Here is a 22,937-nt window from a genome sequence, read left to right as displayed (position 1 = left end):
AAGGGCAGCGGATGGGACTGAGAGAAAGGTCAGGACAAGGCCCACGTTTCTGGCCAGCAAGAGTACAAGGGCTGGACAGGCGAGAGCTGTGTTGTCAAGTGCAGGAGCAGCTGCCTGCAGAGGCAGGGGCTTCCGGCCGCAGGAAGGTGCACGCAGGGGTGGAGGGCCACCTGCTGAGGATGCTGGAGGGGTGCGTGCCTCCACTGGGAGGGGGCCCTACAGGCAGACACTCTGGATTGTGCCCTAAATCACTTGGTCCTGGCCTTTAGGAAGGTGTCTGTAACCAGAGGTAAATTAGGCAGGTCTGGTCCAAAGATGGGGTGGCCAGCCTCCCACAAAGTTTCAGCATGCTGTCCGAGGGTCCCTGGGCTCTCTCACGTGTGCGTGTGGGCCCGCCCCGAGGGCGCATGCTTCACCTGTCATTACTCACTACGCTTGTTTTCTGCTGGGGGCCCAGGCCACCCGCTGATACTCAAAGTCGGTGGTTGAAGTCATGGTGGGACTGCGGTCCTTGGGGCCGGTGTCTGGCTGGGAGATCCAGGGATGCCCAAATCCTCCTTCCCGTGAGGTTCTGCAGTGAAATACGTACACCAGGATGTTGACCAACAGGAAAATGACATGCAACTTGGTTCTGGGACATTCTCAGAGAAGCCTGCCTGGGGCCTGAAGACCACTGATGTCACTGAGTGACAAGGCCACCTCTGCCATTAAGCAACTGTTACCACTGACCCTGAGCAAGCCACACATTTATGTGCTTATATTGTGACTTGAGCTGGATTCCTTTGGGGTGTTCCTCCTTTCACCCTCCCCGGCTGTTGTTGTTGTTTAGTCGCTTCAGTCGTGTCTGACTCTTTTGTGACCCCATGGACTGTAGCCTGCCAGGCTCCTCTGTTCATGGGATTTTCCAGGCAATAATATTGGAATGGGTTGACATTTCCTTCCCCAGGGAATCTTCCTGACCCAGGGATGGAACCCAAGATTCCTGCATTGGCAGGTGGGTTCTTTACCGCTGAGCCACAGTGGAAAGCTGCTCCCTCGCTGACATCTTGACTATAACGTCATGGGAGACCCTAAACCAAAGCCACTCAACTCAGCTGCTCCTGAATCCTGACCCAGGGAAACTGCTGATAACACATGTTCATTGTTACAAACTTCTCAATTACGGGATATGTCATGCAGCCAAGCGTAACTCACACAGGTGTGTAGCGCAGTGCCTGGTACTGTGTGTACTCAGCAAATTATTAGTCATTCCTCCTCTTTGGAATCAAGCTCTGTGTCGAGGTCGAGCTCACTGCACTAGGTTCCTCTTCCCTTAAGGCTGTGGCCTGTTGCAGGTAACGCAGTAGAGGGCTGGTCCCATCAACCTGCCAGCTGTGTCTGACACTCTCTTTGACTTGAAGAGGACCCCCATCCCCACCACCCACAGCCACTTCCCTTTTGGCTTAGTTAACCTGCTTCCTGCTTTTGCAATGTCACCAACAACAGGACTGGTTTTAAAAAACCGTACGGGTAGGCCTCCTTGAATGTCTCTTGTTATATGAAGGTAGAGACTCCTAAGATTAGGATGAACCTTGCTCCAATCCAATGCCCTCATTTCCCCATTTGGGCACCTGGACTTCATCCATCGTCTGTCATCTTCAACATCATGTTTCAGGATTTTTCTGGCAGTTCAGTGGTTAAGACTCGGTGTTTCTAATGTGTGTGTGGGAGTGAGGGCAGGTTCCATTCCTGGGTGGGGAACTAAGATCCCACGTGCCACATAGCCAAAATAAATAAATAAAATAAAATATGAGGATCTTATTTAAACAAAAAATTACATCTCTTACTGAGTTCATCATTCTCAATTAAAAAAAAAATCTCTCACCAGCTAACATCTTTTTCCTCCCAATGGATAGAATCTGAAACCAGTCCCTCCTAAATGTTTATACCTCAGAACGTTAAGGAACAATACACACCTGAGCTGACCGCACCCCAGCCCCCCACAGCTGCCTCCAGTTCCATTTCTTGTTGCCTTGTTGTACGATCAGGCTGGAAAGTAGCCTCTGTCAGCAGCACCTCTGCCCTGGAGGCAGGGTCATCACATCCATACCGCTGGACATAGGGCTGCTACACAATTTTGTGGGGCCCAATGCACAATGAAAAAGTGGGGCTCCTTTGAAAATTATTAGGAATTTCAAGATGGTGACAGCAGAGCAGAGCTCGGGGCCCTTCTGAACGTGCGGCCCTGCGTCCCCACAGTTGAGCCTTCACGGGAAGTGGGCCCTGCTGGCACGAGTCGCTGTTGTCTCAGAACTCCCTCTCTGGCACCCTGTGCTTGCTTCTCTCCTCTCCTCTCTTCCAGCTCCCCCTCGCATCCTCTTCTTTTCTGGAAAGCCGGCCAGGACTCTTGGCTGGTGGGGCCTTCTCTGAACATCTTCAGGGCTCTTGGGTTTCCCTTAACATTCATCCGGAAGATTCTGCCTCTCGCTCTGGCACCATCCTGTCCCTCTCCTGCTGTGGCTGGACTGATGTCAGGGACTTGAGCCACAAGGGCCTGATTGCAAATCAGGATCCTCTCTCCTTCCTACTTTTCCGCTGGTGTTTCTCACGCTGGGCCGGCCCACTTCTCCAGCCTCACCCTTTGTTGCTCCTACTACATGCTGAGCAGCACTCACCCTGGACCTCCCTCAGATCTTGAGGTATTTCAGGCCCTGATACGACTGTGGGATTTTTGAATAGTTGTGGCAGAAACAGTGCCTTCAACGGACCTATTTCATGTCCCACGCTGCCTCTCCTGCAGGACTACATTTCCCAGAAGACCTTGCAGCCAGCTGAGGCCATGTGACTAGTGCTGGCCAATAGGATGTGGGAGGAAATGAAGTACAGAGAAGGACTTCTTTCCTGGGTCCCACCCATAAAAAATCTGGAGACCCTCTACACACACTGGCTCCCAACACTGTTTGTTGACACCAAGGGTGCCTTGAATGCACATGATGCTGGAGCTAAAGATGGCAGCAGTCCATGGCCAACTCTGCATCAGAAGGAAACACCCTTAGACTGGGTGATGCCCTCCACCTAAGACCAAAGACCCAAGCAATTTGGAAGATCAGCTTTTGCCCTCTTTTCCACGTCCAGTGCTTGCCACCAGCTTCAGTCTTTTCAAGAAGCTCCATGGAGTCATGTGAAGGGCATGGACTGTGGAGGCGAAGTCCTGGTGGCAACATGGGGGCATGAATTCTGCCTTCTGGGCTCCAGTTTCCCCAGTAGAGAGATGGAGGAGGCTGATCCTTTGAGATTCCCCCAGCCTCTCCTGAGAGGCTTCAGGATGTGGGGGCTGACAGCTGGCCCTCTCATTCCCTCTGGGTACCTACCCCACAGGTGGGTTTTGAGTTTGGTATTGTTTCTAGGGATCTGAAAGGCGATACTGCCCTTTGTGTTAGTGAAGCACAACCACACAGGGATGGCCAGAGGTGACTTTGAAGTTGCAAAGCCCTGGGTTTCAGTCCCAGCTCTGCCCTCCAGTCACCAGGTTGATGACCTTGGGCAAGAGCTGCCTTCTGTCTGAAGAAGAGGACCTAACTAGTTGGGATTAAACGAGACTGGGGGAAAAAAAAAGAAAAAAGAAGACTTGATTTCTCTGAGACTTAGGTTCCTCATCTGTGAAATGTGAATATAACTATACTCACCCTAGTGGGTGGCTGGGAGGCTCAAATGAAATAATACAAAGTGTGTTGAGTTTAGCAGGGAGCCTGGTCCTCGGATGTTTAATCAATGTCCACTGTTGACAGGACAAAGTACCTGATCTTCAGCAACCGTTAGCCTTGCTCCGCCTGCCTCTGTGTACACACCCAACATCAGGGGTCTCGCCCCCAGGTGGTTTGAGTGCTGTAGCTGCTCACAGCCCTTCACCTGGAATGGGTGCTGCTGTGTTGGGGGCTTTCTCTAGGGGTGAGTCCCTAGTGCCTAATTCAGAGTTTTAAAGGCATAGCCAGTGTCCTTTCCAGAGAGCGTTCCAAGGCCTCAAAAGCCCATCAAAAGCAAATTTATAGCAGAAACCCACATCAGCCACCCCCCCCCAACCTGCTACAGACCCGTTGGCGGAAGATCAGACACCCCAACTGCTGAGGGTTAATTACAAACTTGGCGCCCATCTGCTTGGGAGAACTTGCAAGAGTCTTTTTTCTCTTTCCAAAGGCATAAACATTTGTACTGCAAGTAGCCCAGGGGGCCTGGAGATGTTTATTTTGTAGTTAACAAAGAGAAGGAACTTTTGGCTTACAAGCCAAGTGTTCTGCTGGCCCCGGGGAGAAAGAGGCTTTGGGGAGGCCCCCTACAGGAGCAGGTGCCTCTGGGGGTGGCTCAGGTCAGGGTGGGCAAGGCTAGCAGCTGTCAGCCCAGCATGGGGACCCCAGGTGACCTCCCCAGGTCGGAGATGTGCTGCTTCTCAGGGCTGGCTGTCCCAGTATTTTCACTCTTCGACAGAAGAAAGAAGCGCTTTCTTCTGAGTGGTGTGCCAGCGAGAGGCAAATGTTGCTCTTTGTGTTTTGTTTACACTTTCCATTAAAAAAACAAACAATGTGGTTTTCCCCCCAAAATTGCACATGTAATTCAAGAATATAAAAGATTCAAGCTACATATAAATGCATCAAATAAAATGTGTTGAATGCTGACACAGCATTTCATAGTATGGAAGTAGAATAACTCATCTGCTCACTTACCTGCTGATGCAATGTGTTCTTTTTATAAGAAGACAAAGAGGATGTTCTTAAGTAAAGATCTTTCTGCTGTTGGGTCCCGTGGGGTCAGGGCTCAGAGGACTGGCCTTCTGGGCAGACAGTTTGAGAATCCAAGAACTCCTAGGTGTCAGTGGTGAGAGAGAGTGTCCTGGATTAGTCTTCAGGGTTAGGGCCCAGAGCTCTGTTGGAGGCTGCGGTTCAGCTGCAGCTCTCTAATCATACCACTTGGGGGCACTGCGAGCAAGTCTGAACCGGGGCGGCTCTAGTCAGGAGAGCCAGGGCGGAGGAGGCAGGGTCCTGACAGTGGGGAACGGCGAGCTGGGCCTCGGGGCTGGCCTGTCCGCTTGCCCACCTGGGGCCATGAGGGAAATAAAAGGACATCCAAGTTCTGCATTTGTTCCTGACCTGAACATGGTGGTTTAGGTACTAAGTTGGGTCCAACTCTTGTTGGTAGCCTGCCAGGCTCCTCTGTCCATGGGATTTTCCAGGCAAGAATACTGGAGTGGGTTACCATTTCCTTCTCCAGGGGATCTTCTCGACCCAGGGATCGAACCCGGATCTCCTGTGTTGCATGTGCATTCTTTACTGACTGAGCCACCAGGGAAGCTTCCTGACCTGAAGCAACAGATTAAAAAAAAAAAAAAAAATCCACTGCAGGCAGGAGGCCAGCAGAGAAGGGTATTTTCACCCAATAGATAATGTTGCTGAAAAGGTGATGGTCAGCAGATAGTTTTACAAAATAGGGACACATGTTGAACATTTTGGGGGGAAATTAGCTACTTAAAATGAACTGAGTCAGGAGTTATTTTCTAAGGAGCGAGCTACCCTTTCTCGGTGCACTGTGTGCTTGGAATTTGATAAACAAGGTTTCAGTCCCACAGGCAGGGCGCACCTGAGGTCCCCCTGCTCTCGGTGGTCCCCGGGAGGTCAGGCTGCAGAACCGTGGGAGTCAGCTCCTGTTTGCAGAGTCAGGACTGTGAACCAGGCCTTCGACATGCTGACTGTCTCCAGACCTGTGTGGTTATAGAGTGTCACCACCTTAGTTTACTGCCAGAGCTGAATACTTTACCTTTATTATGGTATTTAACCTTCACAACAACTCTCTGAGAAACTACTGTTAGACCTGTTTTACAGATGAGTCAGCTGAGGTTAGAAAGGTAATTTGCCTGAGGTCTGAGCCGGTTCCATGGTGGACCCCGCATGGAACCTGGCCCCCATAAGTCCAGAGCTCATGGTCTCCATGCTCCTCTGATGAGGAGTCACGGCTTCCCCCATGAAGCCCTGTGGTTTGGCTAAGGTTACCTACATAGGTGTGGCAGCAAGCCTGTCTCCTCCCTGTACCCCTCAGGGGATGCCTTCCTCAGGTTCGGCTTCTGGTCCCTGTCACCCCAAACAAGACAGAGGTACGGCCCCGAGTGTGTTTCTGGGGTGGAAGGCTCCCAAGCCTTGGGCCCAAGTTGCAAATGACTCAGTGGGGATGGAGAAGTGGCAAAGGGCCAAGGGCCACCTGTGAAGTAAGTTTCCTGCCCTGAGAGCCAGCTGGGGAGGCATGGAGTTGGAGAAAGGGAAACAGATTCTTTGCTGAGACTCTTTGCTAAGAGATTTGATGGCAGAGCTCAGTCAAGCAAGGCCACGTGCAAAAGGGCAGCCCTGGCTGCCTCGTGGGACTGAGAAGCCCAGTTTCTAAGAGACTGGGGCTCCCCACGTGGGAAAGAGAAGTGATTTTAGCCCAGTGGTTGGCCAGGAGTCTGAGTCATGGTTCTAACTCATGGGTATTAGCAAGAGGAGAACAAGGCATTGCTGAGGGTGGCAAATTGGTTATAATTAAGAGACCCTGGGAGGGCAAAACAATGCGAGGGCCACCAGCTGTTCTGGATCTGGGCATTCTTTCTCTGGAGGAAACCAGTCGCTCCCCACCCACCCTGCGGGGCAGTCCATTCGAGCAAAGCACCTCCCCTATCACCACCTCACGCCCCCAGGGACCTCTTTCTGCTCCCCACCAGCACCTTTTCCTTCCTGGACAATTTAAACTCACCCAGCTGGCTTGTCTTTCAGGAAAGCAAACAGGCTTGGGGATGGGTTCAAGTCCCGAAGCCTGTGCTTCCTGAGTGAGTTACGTAAACTCTCTGAGCCTCAGTGTCCTCATCTAACAGATGGGGATGATAAGAAGCCCTAACCCATCCAGCCATTTGACGCGTTCAACAGGATGGATGAGAAGTGGCTGGCCTGGCACCCAGGGCTGGCCTGCGGGGTTGCTGCCTGCTCTCCTATGGCCCATAAGCTAAGAGCACGTGTTAATTGTCGGGGGAGAATCAAAAGACGTGTGACAGTTATATAAAATCCAGGTTTCAGAGTCCATAAATGAAGTTTTATTGGCACATAACCTGCCATTTGTTTATACAGTGAGTCCCCTACTTATACGAATGAGTTTCGTTCTGAGACTGCGTTCGTAAGTCCAACAAAGTTAGCCTAGGTACCCGGCTAAGACAACTGGTTATAAAGTACTGTATGGTAATAAGTTTATAATACTTCCCACATAAATAATACATACATAAAAAACAGACTCACAAAATAAAACATTAAAAAATAATTTTATTTGCTTATTTGTGTTTGGCTGGGTCTTCACTGCTGTGCAGGCTTTCGTCTAGTTGCAGAGTGGGGGCTTCTCATTGCGGTGGCTTCTCTTGTTGCAGTGCATGGGGCCTGGAGTGAGGGCTTCAGTAGCTGTGGCTGCCCAGTTCTAGAGCACAGGCTCAGCAGTTGTGGCTCGTGGCCTTAGCTGCCCTGCGGCATGTGGGATCTTCACGACCCAGGGATGGAACCCGTGTCTCCTGCATTGGCAGGTGAATTCTTTACCACTGAGCCACCAGGGAAGCCCAAAAAACATTTTTTTATCTTACAGGACAGTACCTTGAAAAGTGTAGAAGTACCACAGTTGGCATACAGGGGCTGGCATGTACGTTTGCATCTTTGAAAGCTTGCAACTTGAAGGTTCATGTGTAGGGGACTTTCTGTTTATTGTCTGTGGCTGTGAGGGGTGGGCCTTGGTGCCCGCCTCCCACTGCCAATTCCCCACCCCCTCACGGAGTCACCCAAGGCTTGAGGACTTGCAGTGTTGGGGTCCTTGGGGTTCCCTGGGGATGGGCCATGGTCCCAGCCCGTGGGGGATGCTGCCCCCAACCACTGCAGGCAGAGGTGAGATGTGACAGAGATCAGAGACTGTAGGAGCCAGGAAAGGTAAAATGGTTACTATTTAGCAATGCGGGAGACCTGGTTTGATCTATGGGTTGAGACGATCCCCTGGAGAAGGGAATGCCTACCCACTCCAGTATTCTTGCCTGGAGAACTCCACAGACAGAGGAGCCTGGCCGGCCCCAGTCATGGGGTTGCAAAGAATCAGACATGACTGAGCGACTTTGATTTAGCCCTTTGCAGAAAAACTTGGTCAACTCCTGGCATGAGCACCTGACACTGGATGAGTGATCAGTAAAATGTGTCCATGGTTACCATTATTATTATTCTCTTGGTCTAGTTTTAACTTTCAGGTACCCCTTGCTTTTGGCTTCACGGAGAGACTATGAACCTGAAGTCCTTGGAAGGGTTTTTGGGGTGTCTCTGAATCTCCAGAGAATTTCTGTTTTTTTGTAGGTGAGGTCTTTTGGGGAGGGGCTTCATGACATTCATCTGATTCCTGAAAGAGTCTGTGTTCTCAAACAGGTAAAGAAGCATAGGTTTGATGCCTTCCTTATTGCAGGCACTGATCTGTACTTTTTCTCTGGGCTGTTTGGAGGCAACATGTCTGATATTTGGGGGAGATTTTGGAAGGCCGTGGGGCCTCCCTCAGATACCCACGCCCCTGCCCAGGTGGGAGGGGCTTGCAGAGCACCAGGAACCGAGAGCCTTGGCTTTGCAGCCAGCAGACAGGGGTTCAATCCTGGCCTTGCCCTCCACTGGCCTGTCCGTTTCTCCGAGCCTCGGAGAAAACCCAACTCCCAGGCTGGGTTGGCCCTGGGAGGACTTGGAGGGCTGACCACAGTGTCTGGCACACAAGGTACCACAAAAAGGGTACCTGCTCTTATTATTATCACCATCAGCATCCCTGGACATTTAGAAGCTTCCCTCAGCTCCCTTGGAGCCCATGCAAAGCTGCCCCATGTCTGGCTAACAGGAGGTTTGAATTTCCACTGCTCTTGATTTGACTTTATCTTTGGTACCAGCAACTAAAGTGAGTTCATGAGACGTATTCATACAGTCAGTCTGCCAAACAGCAGGCCCCCAATTCTGCTTTTTTAGAAGTTCAGTGGCTTCATTTGAACAGGGACAATAATAGACATTTCCTGAGAGTGAAATAAGAGATTGGAAGGTTCTCTGTTGCAAGAAGCTTGGCTGTTTCAGATTCTCCTGTTTTTGTTTTATTTCCCACCTGAGGAGTTACTCTGGACCTCGAGCTTGGATCTGTTTTCCCTCTAAAATGCTTCTCTCTGCAGCCCGGTTCCCTGGCCCAGTCATCCACAGCAGGCAAGTTCATTCCAGGGCCCAGTGACCACCTCTGAGAGGGCTGAGGGAATCTTTGGTGACAGGCCTGTCCTGGTCCACAGCCAGGCCAGCCCGGTGCTGTCTGCGCCCAGTTGCCGGGCGTGGTCCCATTCAGCAGGGGCCCAGTGGCTCCAGACAACAGCTGGAGACCAGGAAGGGAGACTTCCAGCTACAAGCAAATGTTGCTGCTTCTTGAGGTTGAAATGTTCTATCCCCAAAGTGCCCCTTTCAGCCAAGCAAAAACAATCCCCCACGGGGACCCGACCCTGCCACAGAGGAACAAAGGCGCCCCAGTTCTCTGTGTTCCAGAGACCGTCTGCAGTTTCAGGCACACACAGCCCAGTGGGGAGAGGGGATGGTCATGTGATCTTCAAGCTTGAAGACAAGGTCGTCCTTGTCCAGGCCTTTCGTCTCTGGAGGGAGGCCCTTGGTTGCCTGACAGAGGATGAGGCTGACGCTGCCCTGGTGCCAGCTCCCGGGCGGGCGGGTTTTAGTGTCCCATTTTGCAGGTTCAGAACAAGGAGACGAGGTCAAGGTCAGTGGTCCCCTGAGTCCGCTCAGATGGGCCGGGAGGAGGGCTCGTCCTGGCCCTGCTTCAGGCAGGACAGGTGCCTGCGTTCTGACTGCATGTATTTTTCTGTTGCAGGCGGATCCGTCTCTAAGAAGTTCACCAGTAAGGCTGCCCCATTTGTTCTCCAATAGCCATTAAAAATATTAGTATTTTCCTTCAGGGGCAGGCAAGAGCTTCTGGGAAAGAGGAGAACTCAGAGAAAACGAATGCTCAAGTTGACACCGGCCTCTGAGGCGCCAGCTGAGGGTGGGGCGGGGGAGGGGCGGTGGTGAAACCGCCACATCAAGGCACCACCTTCCGGAGAAGCGTCTGGAATGACTGCTGTGCCCTGCCCTCTCTGTCCCTCGATGAATCTCTGGAGCGATATGGCCTTCTAAGTTGAGGAACCAGAACTCTGTGGACAGCGGAGGAAGCGGCCAGTGGAACTTAAGGCCGCTGTCCATGAGTGGACAATTCATTTCAGAGGAGAAGGTGACTACTGACCAAACTTCTCAAACGAGGTAAAAGGGTGTTCAGATTTCAGTGAGCGCCGGCATCAGTCAGGGTCTTCCCCGGGATTCTGGTGGGTCTGGGGTGGGGCCCAGGAACCTACATTTCGAACAAGCACGCGAGGGGTTCTCAGGCCAGTGGTCCAGGCGGCAGTCCGAGAAGCACGTCTGTGTCTAAGGTGGCAGTGCTGGAGGCCTTGCCCGGCCAATCGCGTCCTGAGAATTTGGACCTGGGGGCTTACAGAGCCAGCAGCAGCCTGATCCAGGCGGGGCGGAAGCCTGGCTCCTGGGGCTGCCCCCTCTCCCAGCCCTGCCCTGGCTCCCCTCCACCTGCCTGAGTGTGTCCGTGACACTATCCTCAGCTGCTCCTGCCCAGACACACCCCAGGGATGTCAGCTGTGCCTCCGCTTCCACAGGCCGCAGCCCCCAGGCCTGACCCTCCCTGGGCCTCAGGCCGCCTGTCCAGGGTCTGACAGTGCGGTCTCCACATCCCATGGGGACCTCCCTCGACTCAGCCCGACAGAGCTCAGCACGTTTCCTCTCTTTTCGTGTCCTTTACCGCAGAGACTGGCCTTTCTTTCCTCAGCAGCCAAGTCAGGACACTTGGGCAGCACCTTGTTCTTCACCTACCAGCTGCATTCCAGAAAACAAGGAACAGCTACCGCTTATTGAAAACATACCACAGGTAACAACTCATCACAGCCAGGTGACCTGAGCCCTGTAACTGCCCTCACCTAACAGGTGAGAAAACAGGTACCTGAGGGGCTGCTCACCCAAGGTCACGTGGCAGGTGCAGCGATAGGGGTGAGCCGGGCCCTGTGGAGACAGCCAGCTCTCTCTCAGGCCCTCCCCTCCCACCATAGCGCCGCTCTGGGGGCCCGGGTAGGCCCTCAGCATCTCTGACTGGCCTCCTCACCCTTGGTTTAACCTCACTCTGACCTATTTCCCGAGTGCAAGTGGGAAATGCTTCTCAACTGGGAACCTGACGCTGCTCCTCCACGGAAATCCTTTACAGGCTCCCTGTTCTACACCCCCAGCCTTGCAGCTGGGTCCCACAGGCTGATGCTCGGCTTCCTCAGGACCCAGTGAAAGGGGCTTTGGGGGCACAGCCCTCACAGGAGAGGGCAACTCACACCCACGCTTCTTCCCTGTTGTTAAAAAGGAAGGGGTGGGTGGGGGGAAGGGTAGAGGAAGTGCCGGCTGCTCGGAAAGGCAGAGGGAACCATGTGGATGAGAGCCATGCAGCTTGCCAACCTCCTCGACCTCCTGAGCCAGGTGTGCTGTGCATCTTACGGGAGCAGACACTGGACTGACCGGCCTGAGGCCACCTCAGACCCGGGGTCCTGTGCCCTCGCCTGTGGCCGCCCTGTGGGTGTGGGATCCCAACTCTTCAGACCTCACCACTCGGAGGTCGGCTGGGGGTCAGAGGCACAGACGATAGCTGAGCGACTGGGAGGCAGTGACCTGGGGTAAGCCTGCGGTCCCCTAGCACAGCAACGTCCTGGCCCACGGTCTTGGGAGCCTCCTATAAACACAACAACCCTGGGCCCATCGCAGTTTCTACAACAATGAGAATATTTATTTTCTCCAGACGGTAAAAATAACATTTTTCTTTCTTTTGTAAAAGTTAAGTACCATTACATTCCATTTTCTTAAATAACAAAATCCTAAAAATATATATTAAATTGTATACAGTGCGTCACACTTCATCTTATATTTTAAAATACATGATGTTTCTATTTTATTCTCAAAGTTGCATATTAAGAGCGTATTTACAGGTAAAGCCTTGTCATCCAGAGTCAGGAGCCCCTTGGGAAGGTGAGTCTGGGTGTGGGCGGTCCTGACGCCGTGAGGACCCCGCGGCAGCAGCCCCCACCCCCACCATGTGCTCCTGGCGACACGTCCTTTCTGAAGCAGCAGACTGACCTGGACTTTCCCCCACACCCCACTGCTGCCTCATTGAGTGTGTTCAACTCGGCAAGACGGGAACCTAGGAGATGGGCCCCCCGGGGTCTGCAGGCCGAGGGTGAGGCCCCATCCCCCTGAGCTGGCCAGCCTGAGCGGAGGCAGCTGCGGCTGGAAGAGAAACACCCCACACCAGGGCGGCTAAGCTGAGAGCCCCAGCCAGGAGGTAGAACAGTGAGGAAGGTAAACGAGACACCAGAGGAAACAATCAGAAGGTTAAACATTCCCAAGGTGGCAGCAAAAGCAGACATCAAACAGCAAGAGAGACTGGGAACCAAGAGGGCTGCGGGCTGTGGGCCGGCCCGGCTCCACGGGAGGCCGGGGTGTGGTCAGACCAGGGGCCGACCTCAGAGGCCGTCCACCTGCAAGTGCTCGGGAAGATGAAGTGCCAGGACTCACAGAGGCGTGGTGACACTGCGGTCAGCACGGCCTGGCTGGATACGGAGCAGGCAGGTCCGACCACTCCTGCCAGGGGCTGACAATGGGCAGGGAGGCGGTTGGGGAGGGGTGGCCCGCCCCCTCCCCCCTGGGTTTGGCAGAAGGGCCAGGACAGCTGCGCCTGCAAGTGCTCTGATCTCTGTGGGTTTCTGGCCGACTGGAGTCTTGAGCCAGAGCCCACATTTCAGAAGTTACAGCAACCTGGTTACCTCGCTCACGCCCAGAAAGTGGGGGGGGCCTCAACCCTGTTCTGATGTGCGGGCACCTGGGTTCATTCCTCTTCCTTCTCTGTTCTGTGTGCCATTGGCCACTTGGGGAAGAACACGAGCCCTGTTCGCCTTCTCCACGGGCCAAGAGGCCAGGCTCCCCAGCTGGCCAGAGTGGGGTGTGGGCTGAGGAGGGGCCTGGGTCCCAGCAGCACCCCATCACCCCAGAGCAGGGATGCTTTGATCCACCACAGTCCCCGGAGCCTCTACACTTCCTCTTACCTAAGCCCGTGTTGTGTGCTTTTCTCAGGGTCACCCTTTCCAGTCCCCTCCAACCCCTACTTTCTCGCCTCTGAAGTGGTTTCTTAGCAGATCAAGTGCTGCCCCCTTGGGTGTTCCTAGGTGTAAACACCTCCCCTCTTCTGGGGCAATTTGTGTCTCAAGTGTTTACTTAGGTGCAGGGGGCCCCTCTGGGCAGGTGACTGACAGGTTCCAGCCAAGGCCATGGCCAGGTCAGGCTTACAGACTTCGGCCTGGGACAATTTATGGCCCTCTCCCCCTGTGCCATTCTGAGGCCGGTGTGGGTTTCCAGGGCTGCTCCTGGGATGGTAAGTGGATCCTGGGTCACTGGGCTGCACCTGGGGTGGCAGGAAGGATAGCACTGGGCTTCCAGCACCTTGGGGATCTCTGAGAAAGGGCTCCTCCGGCTGCTCAGACACACGGTGACCTGAAGTCACCAAGTGTGACGACAGCAGGTGGGCCCACAGGACGCACCAGGGCCAGTGATCAGAGGGAGCCCGCAGCTTCGAGCAACTGCTCCTGGTCAGGCAGAGCCCTCCCGGCCGCGATCCCACATTCCCTCTGTGTTACTCAGGGACCTAGTGACCGCACACACCTGACACTTGTGTTTGAGAGGAGATTCCACAAAGGCCGGGAATAGCTTGGAGGGGAGACTGCACATGCCATACATCCCAGTGGTCCTTGCACGTGGCAGGCCTGTCTCCAGATCCCGGGGGCCGGCAGACAGCTGCTCCGGGGGAACTGCCTTTCCAGATCAAAGCCTCCCCCAGGGCCTGGGGCAGTGCCCCCGCCCTCCTGCGGGCTTGCTCCGTCTCCCACTCTGACTCTCCCCTCCTGCCAGCTCCCAGTGTCTCTGGCTGCTGGGGTCACCTCCCTGCGGCCCCACGTGGCCCTGTATCTTTCTGGGAGCCGGGTGCACACAGCTGCCAGTGTGGCAGACCCCCAGGGAAGGCCAAACAAGGAGTAGCCCAGGGGCTGGGGGAGGGGGGCAAAGTGCCCAAACAGGGAGCGGTGAGGCCCGAGGCCTACGTGGCCACAGGAGAGCCTCTCTCTTAGAAAGGCCAGGGGGCCGGGCCCGCCTCCCAGCTGCTGTGAGGGATGGCACTGACTCTACCACCCACGGCCACTGCAGCTGCAGCTCTCCATCTCCGGAGGCCTCTCCCAGAGGGGCTCCAGTTCCCACGCCCTCCCTCCGCACTCTGCACACCACTCTCTGTGGCTCCCCTCTGGGTCAGGGCAGGGGGGTGGTGGTGCAGGGGATGTGGGACCAGGGACAAGAGCCCTCTCCTTCCCACCAAGCCATTCCAAAGCCCACCCTATCCCCATAAGAAGGGGCATGGAGACCACCGAATGCCCAGGCCACGGGGAATTTCTCATCCTCTTTTAAAAGGAGGGAAAATTAAAGGAGGGACTGCTGGTGCCTGGGGTCATAAGATGCTGCCTGGATGCTCCGCCATATACACTGTTCTGAACAGACAGGCAGCTTAGGAGTCACCAGACGGGGCTTGGCTTGGGCTCCATGGGACCTCAAGCTGCTCAGGGACGAGGCCAGCAAACCCAGTGAGGAGTACTGAGCACCTAGAAAAGCTTTTGGTGAAGTCTGCTGCGTGAATGGCTGGACATTTCTTATGACCATCCCTCAAACCTATCATCCCTCAAACCTATCTGCTGGTCACCAAGCTGCACAAAGAAGCCATAGAAAGTAGCCGCGGGTGAAGGTGTCAGGTTTGACCTGACGGCCTTCCAAGTTGGAGGAGACCCATCCTTGCCCAGAGCCCAGAGCCAGCGCAGAGCATGGGCCTACATCATGGGTGGGGTGGCTAACGCCCAGGAGTACTGGACCAGGCCACCCCTCGGGAAAGCCTCAGAACTCTCTCTGCCTGGCCTGTTCCAAAGCAGAAAGACCAGGAGAAAGCCATCTGTGCATGGACAAAACTGAGAAGTGCTACTTACCCACTACCTGACAGTTGTCTAGAATGTACCTGAGCCCCATGCCTGACACAATCACCCCGTCACCTCAGGCCCCGTTGTCCCAACCCCTGTTCCTAGATCAGAGTGAGATGCAGGGGGCACAGACCGGGGACCTTGAGTCTCTCTCCTGAGTGTGGTGATGAAGCAGGTTGAATCCAGGCCAAGCGGCCCCTGTGTCAGGTGCCCGCCCAGTCGGAAGACTGCTGCCCCAGAGGAGGCCAAAGGTGAGGCAGGGAAGAGTCGGTGGAAGGAAACCATGGGAGAGGCAGTCCCCAGGGGCATCGAGTGCAGAGGGATGTTGTGTCCTGGGCACGGAGGGAGAGCTTTTAGTCACTCACAAGAGGATTACGGTCATCTGGTTGACTCTGACACTTGAGCTTCTTCTTAAAGATGGAAATCGAAGTAGAAGGCTCGTAAAAAATGCTCCAAATCTCCCCTGACGTCCCTGGTTGATGACAATCCCTAAGGTCCCCTGAGGCAGGAACGCGATGGGATCTGTCAAACAAAAATATCTTAATTTTTCAAGTAGAACAGAACTAAGCATCCAAAGCAACCTACCATTTCATGAGATACCTGCACCTATAAAATGGGACCCTCGGTGAGGAGGCCTGGGGAAACTTAACAGCTGCCTTTAGAGACTGCAGGGATCGCCAGGCACGTGACCCAAATCCCATGGCATGGCAGTGCAGTGGGGCAGGCCCCAGCTCAGAGTAACGAAGAACCTTCTAGCTGGTAGGATTATTCTAATCTGGAAAGGGCTGGCCTGAGAGATTATGAGTTTTCAAAAATCTTCTCTTTTTAAGCAGACAAACTCTTTTCGAATGACCTTTTCAGAAGCTCACCTACCTCAACAGGATGAAGGCAAACCTGCTCTGCTGGGAGTGGGCCCTGCCTTTCTCCCTGCCTGCCCCACTCCCTGTGTCAGCCCCTCGGGCTGCTGGGTGGGGAAAGTGCAGAGGGACTGGGTGTCAGGTGGGAGATGCACACGAGCTTTGGGGTCTCGGTACATGGTGAGGTGCTGGGCCCCAGAGATTACCCCGCCCCCTCCCTGCCATCAGGGACACACAGACGGGACTACGCCTAAGAGGCTTCCCTGGAGTGTGTGAACAGTGATTCAAAAAAAGGAAAAATAAATATATATTAGAAGCTCACTAAACAATAATAAGGACATTGTTTTCCCTGAAAAATGTACAGTGCAGGGTGGCAAGGCCTATGAGTAGTGCCAAAGTGGCCAAGGGCAGCCTTTACAGGGCAATAGAGGAGCCAGTATTTAATGTATGAAAGTCTGTGGTAGCCTCAGGGCAACTAAGCCCATGCATCGCAACCACCGAGCCTGTGGGCTGGAGCCCTTGAGCTGCACAGCTGAGCCCACGTGCCGCAGGTACTGAAGCCCGCACACCTAGTCCCTGTGCTCCACAACGAGAGAAACCACCGCAGTGAGAAGCCTGCGCACTGCAGCAGAGAGTAGCCCCCACTCAAAGATCCAGGACAACCGAAAACAAAAAACAAAAAACTCCGAGTCAGAGCACAAGCCAGAAAGTTGGGGAAAAGGTAGCTTTTACACCAACGCTCAGGAAGGCCTTGAAATGGAGGACACTTTATGTCAATTATCTCAATAAAGGTAGGGGGAAAAGAGAAATGGAGAGAGCCTGGACTGGGAACCACAGGAAAGGCAGAGCAGAGGTCTAGGAAGATGAGCAAGCCCTTCTGTAGGTGCACAGCCTCCTGTGCGTGAACAACCGCCCCTTTCCTGAGAGGCAGAACAGTTAAACCTGAATAGTGGAAATAAGAGAAGAAAAAAAATTTTCCCCCCAAATTGGTCAGAATTGAAGGGTGAAGCTATTATAAGCTTCCTAAATAACTGCTTTAAAATAATTATTAAACAGTAGTTAATAAAACTTCTCTGCCTAAGACTGTCTCACAGATTCTAGACGGCATCAGGAAACATACCTGGTATTACCCTAGGAATCTTTGCTCTTACGTAAATCACAAAACAGCACAAATCAGAACAATGGAAATTGTCCTGTTTTATGCCCAGACTATTTCAGTCCTCCTTGAAATGATATCCTCTAGACAGGGGAGCAAACACAATCCCTCAAACCTTAGTGAGATTTGTCCAGCTGGACAATTCACTCTACAGAGAATGAGAAATGTCTACGGCTGTACACTGCCCCGTGTTGAGCACTTTGGAATTGTGTTCTGACGTTATAAGTGTTTTCAGACAACTGAAACGAAGTAGAAAATTCCCTTCCCTTCCTGGGGCCGGGCAGCTCCCGTACTCACCTGAATGTGATGTGCAGAAGTATCTTTGCTACAATGGCTGTGACTGTGAGGATGAGGAGTGTTGCCAGGCCATACACTGTCCATCCTGCAAGTGTAAAACACAGGGGTGAGTTTGCACAAGGGGTGAGTTTCGGACTGGGTGTGAGTTCAGTTTTCAGGAGGAGGTCTGTGTGGAGCCCTGAGGGAGCCCTGGCAGCTCGGGGTTGGGGGGCAGGCTGGCTGAGGGGTTCCCGGCAGGTGGGTGCGGCCACAGGATGCAGCTGGAGCAGGGCTGGCATGGAGATCCAGTCCTTCTGAGCACCTCGCCTAGTTCCTGACTCCCCTGTGGAGAGAGGCAGGCAGTGTGGTCCAAAGCACACTCAACTCAGAGTCAAAAGGGGTGGTACACATTCCATCTCCACCGCTGGGACCACTGTGTGATTGCAGACGAGTTACATAACCTCTCTAGGCCTTGGTTTCCTCATCTGAGGAATGGGATGTGTCAACTGTGGAATGCTACAGATACGCAAAGGACAGGACACACAGGGAGGGGCTCTCCTGCCTGACTCCCTGCTTTGAGTCCTGCAGGGGAAAACCTTTAGAGCGGGGAATCACTAATGGTATCTGCAGCTCTACCAGCTCCTAAAGACTGCAATTTCCTCCGCAGAAAAGAGGGAGCGACAGTCTGTGTCCAATCAAGTCACCCAGCTTAGACCACAGGACTACTGCTCCCTCTCTACCCTACTCCTGTGGGGCCTGTCTTCACAGCTCAGGTCACTATTTGACTTCTCATTTTGCTTCTTGTCTTTCTCCTCCCACTTACAAGTGGCAGGACGGCAGGGATTTTGTGTGGTTCTCTATACAGTCCAGCACCTACAACACAGCCTAGCATCATTAAAGCACTTACAGATCTGCCCAATGACTGAGGAAAGAGCTCTGGCAACTGCCTACGCATTTAGCGAGCTACAAGCTGGGGCTGTGGAAAACACTGGATAAGCTTATTACATACCGTGTCCTAAAAGAGGTGAGCACTTTGCCTAAGGACTAAGGAATCAAGCCAGAGAGAAGATGTCCCTCCAAGGCCAGGACAAAGAGAGTCATGGAGCCAGGACCCCCAAGCCACCTCGGAAAGGGAAACACCCAAGAGCACCCTGTTTCTGTAATTGCCTAGGGTGCTGCTGCCAAGTTCTGTGGCTCCTACCCCTTTGATGGTGTCTTGGAACAGCTACCTGGCACAGTCTGGCGTGGGTGGCTGGGGCTGGTGGTGATGACATAGAGGACTTTGGAGGACCGGGCAGCGCTCACACTAAAGTTGGCCTGCTCCGTGATCACCTCGGCCAGCATCTGGTTGTCAGTGGGCTTCTCCTGTGGTGGGTCTTCCTTGATGGCTGGAAGATCAAAAGGAATTAGCTGGGGGAAAGCAGGTGGAGACGCCAAAGAGGAGGTGGCACTGGTTACAAAGAGGGGGCCGTTTTCTCTGGTTCAGTCCTGGGGGCAATTCTCTGCCCTGGCCCCAGAGCAGAACCTGCCAGGCTCTGGCTCTGAAGGAGCCATCTGATGTCTCTGTGTGGACTCCTGGACATGCTTTAGGGTGGTCCTTCCCTTGTGCCTCTGCAGCTATGGTCCCTCAGCCTGGAAGGCCCTCTTGTTTCCTATCTGTCTGCCCCAATCCTACATGTCCTTCCAGCCTGTCCCACCTGTACACTGGAGCCACATACTGACTGAACTCTTCTCTAGGCTCCTGACGTCCAGGGCAGATGGACGGATGCCCTCTGTGTACCCAGCACACATATCCACTGTACAGGGGCATAGCTCCATGTTAGGATGCTCTGAGGACAGTGAACCAGGATTTGGTGATTGGCAACGGTGTTCAGAGACAGGAGGATGAACCAAATGACCTCTTTGGAACCTTCTAATTCTACCAATCTCAGCTCTTTTAGTTATTAATTTAGCCTTTCCGTGAAAACTGTCATGCTATGCTAAGTCACTTCAGTCGTTTCCGACTCTGTGCGACCCCAAAGACGGCAGCCCACCAGGCTCCCCGTCCCTGGGATTCTCCAGGCAAGAACACTGGAGTGGGTTGCCATCTTCTCCAATGCATGAAAGTGAAAAGTGAAAGTGAAGTTGCTCAGTCGTGTCTGACTCTTAGCGACCCCATGGATTGCAACCTAACAGGCTCCTCCGTCCATGGGATTTTCCAAGCAAGAGTACTGGAGTGGGGTGCCATTGCCTTCTCCATGAGAATGACTAAAACAGCAAACTCACAGGTGGCATCTCTTTTCTGTATCATGCAGCATGTACAAGTTATAAAACAGGAAGTGGGAAAACCTGCAAGTTGATTGGGCAGCTCCTGACACGCAAGAACCACCTGAGGTCCGCACATCATAACAAGGTGCAAGGGGGGCCCGAGGAGGCCGGGGCCTTACCTTGGTATAAGACGGCAAATCCCTGGGCCTGATTGATGCGATCAGAGAAGAAATACAAAATGATGAAATCCAGAGAGATGTTAAAGGATGAAGGTGGGCGGTTTCTCCCGTTGAAACGGACCAGGACGCGGTGGGTATAGCCATCCAGCAGCTCCACCATGTCTGCAGAATCCCGGATATCAAACAAGGTGAAGTTGAAGTGGATGTGAGCAGCTCCTGGGACCCGGATGGTCCAGTAACAGACCCTCCCCGCGGCATAGGCATCGGGAAAGTCAGGGGAATACACCACAGAGGTCATGGCCGAGTAATTCCCACCACAGGCGCCAACCAGAGCTGCAGGAGACAAAAGGACACCAGCCCTCAATCGGGGGCTCGGCCATGGGGTTTGCTTTCCAACCTGTTACAAACAAAACTTCTGAGCTGATGGGATCCAGTCTAGGATGTTGTTTTTTTGTCTGCAAAACCAGACCATCTTATGTTTCAGGATCGAATCACAGAATGAGTAGCTTAAACCCTGAACAAATGACTGGAAGCTTTTTCTTCTCCCAGGAGACCTCAGAGTGAGCACACAGCATGGCAGTACAGCCCAGGCAGGGGCCGGGCTGGAGTCAGAGAGTCTGGGTTCGGGACCAGCTGGGCCGTGTGATCCCAGGGGCTCACTTCACATCCAGACCTCTCGCTTCTCTCGGCTTTGAGGGTGGAGAGACCACCACCTGCTCCCGTATCATATGAATGTGTGAGGACAGATGAGACAAAGCACATGAAAACACAGACCTCTCTGCAGGGGCTCTCAGTGAAGTGAGCGCCTCCCGGGTACCTTAGGGGTGCAAGGCTCATGGGAGGGGCCACACTTGTTTTTGAAGTGGGACACTGTGGCACAAGAAATGACCATCTGAAGACAGGAAGTTCCCTCATTACTCTGCACCAGCACATCTAATGTCTGGACCCCCGGTTCTGAGTGGCAGGTTCAGGGAAGGGGACACACCACTTCACAGTCTTATGTAGTGAGGTGAAGACAAGAGCCTAGAAATCAAAGTCCTCAAGAGGAAGGGCAGGCCCAGGATTTACAAAGCAGGCCAGGTTGGGGGGGCGGGGGGTGGGGCACTCACTTCCCTTTAGGATGTAGAAAGCTGCTTCCATCCTAACACTGAGAAGCTCAGAACTTTTTCTTCAACCCATCAGAAAGCTGAGGTCTCAAGACAACCAAGGGATTTTAATTCTAAAAAGTAAGAAGCTCCTCTGAGGAGAGTCAGGCCACACAAAGTGCTTCATCCTTGACAGAGCACAAGAATGAGAGCGGGCCACCATGAAAGCAAGGAAGAAGAAAGCAGTAAAATTTTAACAAATTTCTAAAGGCTGAATGTGGACCAGCCTCTCAGTCCAGGATGCCCGGAAGCCCCGGACACAACAGTCTGCACTCACTTGCACGCACTTCTGTGCAGGCCTCCAGCCAGTGCCCATGAGAATGACCAGGTGGGGCAGGAGACCAAAGGGTCCCCATTGGTGGGACCAGTGGGCAGGAGGTGATGAGCTGCTGCTGGGGGACAGGCCTGATGCCCTGCTCTCTTCCAGAACCCTCCTGGAGCAAAAGCCTGAAGTTGAGAGGAAGGGGCCACACACCCTTCTGCACTCAGGCCCCTGTCTGTCCCTGGGAGCTGCTGTTACTTTTGTCAGAGTAACCAGGAGAAGACTCATTGCCTTTGGAGGAATAGCAGAGGCAAAAGCCACCTGCCCCTGGCCTGCAGTAGGTGCTTAGTAAGTACTGCAGGTGAATGAATGCATAGCAGGGAGGCAGGGTCAGACAATGCGCAGGTCGGCTCCCCGGCCCAGGGTTCCCAAGCCTTGGACAGCACAGGGCCCAGAAGCATACTCACTGTCGAAGACGATGACCCTGCCATCGCCCCCACAGGGCTGGGTGTGGTCCCCGAAGCAGACGCTGCTGCACTCAGTACTGGCTGCCTCCCCGTACTTCCAGTAATCAGGGTCATTTCCACAGAAGCAAGCGTAGCCCGACTCTATCCCGGCAAACTGCCATGACAGAGAGGCAGCACTTGGTAAGCGTCAGTCGGGGTGTCAGGTGGCCTGACCGGGTCGGCCCTTCGGCAAGCAAGCACCTTGTCTTCCCAGCCCATCTTCCCTGGATCCTCTACCTTGGTCCCACCCCACCCTCACCGCACTTCACTACATGCTGACTTGTAACTGTGTACCACCACAGTGCTTCCCCTCCTGAGCATCCCTTACTTATGTTTGCGATTCTACTGTATTTAGCTCAGTTAAAGGCAGGGATCCCATTAACTTTAAACATTAATAACAGCTAAACATTTTATTGAATGTTTACTATGTGACAGGTGGTAAATGCTTTGAAGTTAGTGCTTATTGCAAACTTATTGTAGGCCCTATGAAATACATTTTTTAAATTAATTGATTTATTTATGGCTACCCTGGATCTTTGCTCCTGTGCACAGGTCTCTCTAGTTGCAGTAAGCAGGCTTCTCATTGCAGTGGCTTTGGAACGTAGCCTCTAAAGCACACGGGCTTAGTTGCCCTGTGGCATGTGTAACCTTCCCAGACTAGAGATCAAACCTCTGTTCCCTGCATTGGGAGGTGGATTTTTTCTTTCCTTTTTTTTTTGTTTTTTACTTTTCTTTTGGCAGGTGGATTTTTAAACCACTGGACCACCAGGGAAATCCCCTATTTAACATTTTTATTTTTATATTACCATACAATACAACTATTTTTATGGTGTACAGGCCTAAGGATTTTAACCCATGAATAAATTTGTACAACCACCACTACAATCAGGACACGGAACATGTGCAGTAACCTTTCTTGTGCTGTTGCTCTATAGTTCCCCTCTATGACCCCTCAGTTCAGTCACTCAGTGGTGTCTGACTCCTTGCGACCCAAGGACTGCAGCACACCAGGCTTCCCTGTCCATCACCAACTCCAAGAGCTTGCTTAAACTCATGTACATTGAGTCAGTGATGCAATCTAACCATCCCATCCCCTGTCATCCCCTTCTCCTTCTGCCTTCAATCTTTCCCAGCATCAGGGTCTTT

At 53.2% G+C, this 22,937-nt stretch overlaps 1 protein-coding gene and 1 long non-coding RNA gene across 6 annotated transcripts in view; one reads left to right on the top strand and one right to left on the bottom strand.

Moving 5' to 3' along the window:
- The window catches only part of KREMEN1 (kringle containing transmembrane protein 1), a 99,441-nt gene that overhangs the window by 31,383 nt on the left and 45,121 nt on the right, over nt 1-22,937 (bottom strand). For 2 of the 3 annotated variants that reach the window (XM_061385253.1, XM_061385255.1), the window contains exons 5-11: nt 21,753-21,906; nt 19,879-20,211; nt 18,682-18,840; nt 17,474-17,558; nt 15,529-15,685; nt 5,608-5,728; nt 4,698-4,835 (exon numbers count right to left, since the gene is read on the bottom strand). In XM_061385253.1, the coding sequence (XP_061241237.1) occupies nt 5,684-5,728; nt 15,529-15,685; nt 17,474-17,558; nt 18,682-18,840; nt 19,879-20,211; nt 21,753-21,906 (933 nt within the window). In that variant the 3' untranslated portion in view covers nt 4,698-4,835; nt 5,608-5,683. Of the gene's footprint in view, nt 1-4,697; nt 4,836-5,607; nt 5,729-11,863; nt 15,686-17,473; nt 17,559-18,681; nt 18,841-19,878; nt 20,212-21,752; nt 21,907-22,937 lie in introns of those variants that run through there. The other variant, XM_061385254.1, reaches the window with a different exon arrangement.
- Nucleotides 8,959-12,000, top strand: LOC133229051 (uncharacterized). Of its 3 annotated transcripts, none has more exons than XR_009730464.1 (3): nt 9,010-9,786; nt 9,898-10,995; nt 11,586-12,000. It is a non-coding gene; the product is annotated as an uncharacterized LOC133229051 (long non-coding RNA). The 3 variants fall into 3 exon arrangements; XR_009730463.1 differs by having other exon boundaries at nt 9,499-9,786; nt 9,898-10,322; nt 10,875-12,000; XR_009730462.1 differs by having other exon boundaries at nt 8,959-9,786; nt 9,898-12,000.

Source organism: Bos javanicus, chromosome 17 (genome assembly GCF_032452875.1).
Source record: "Bos javanicus breed banteng chromosome 17, ARS-OSU_banteng_1.0, whole genome shotgun sequence".
NCBI lineage: Eukaryota > Metazoa > Chordata > Mammalia > Artiodactyla > Bovidae > Bos > Bos javanicus.
Note: the sequence above shows the minus strand (reverse complement) of the source record. Positions and strands in the feature narration are given on the sequence as shown.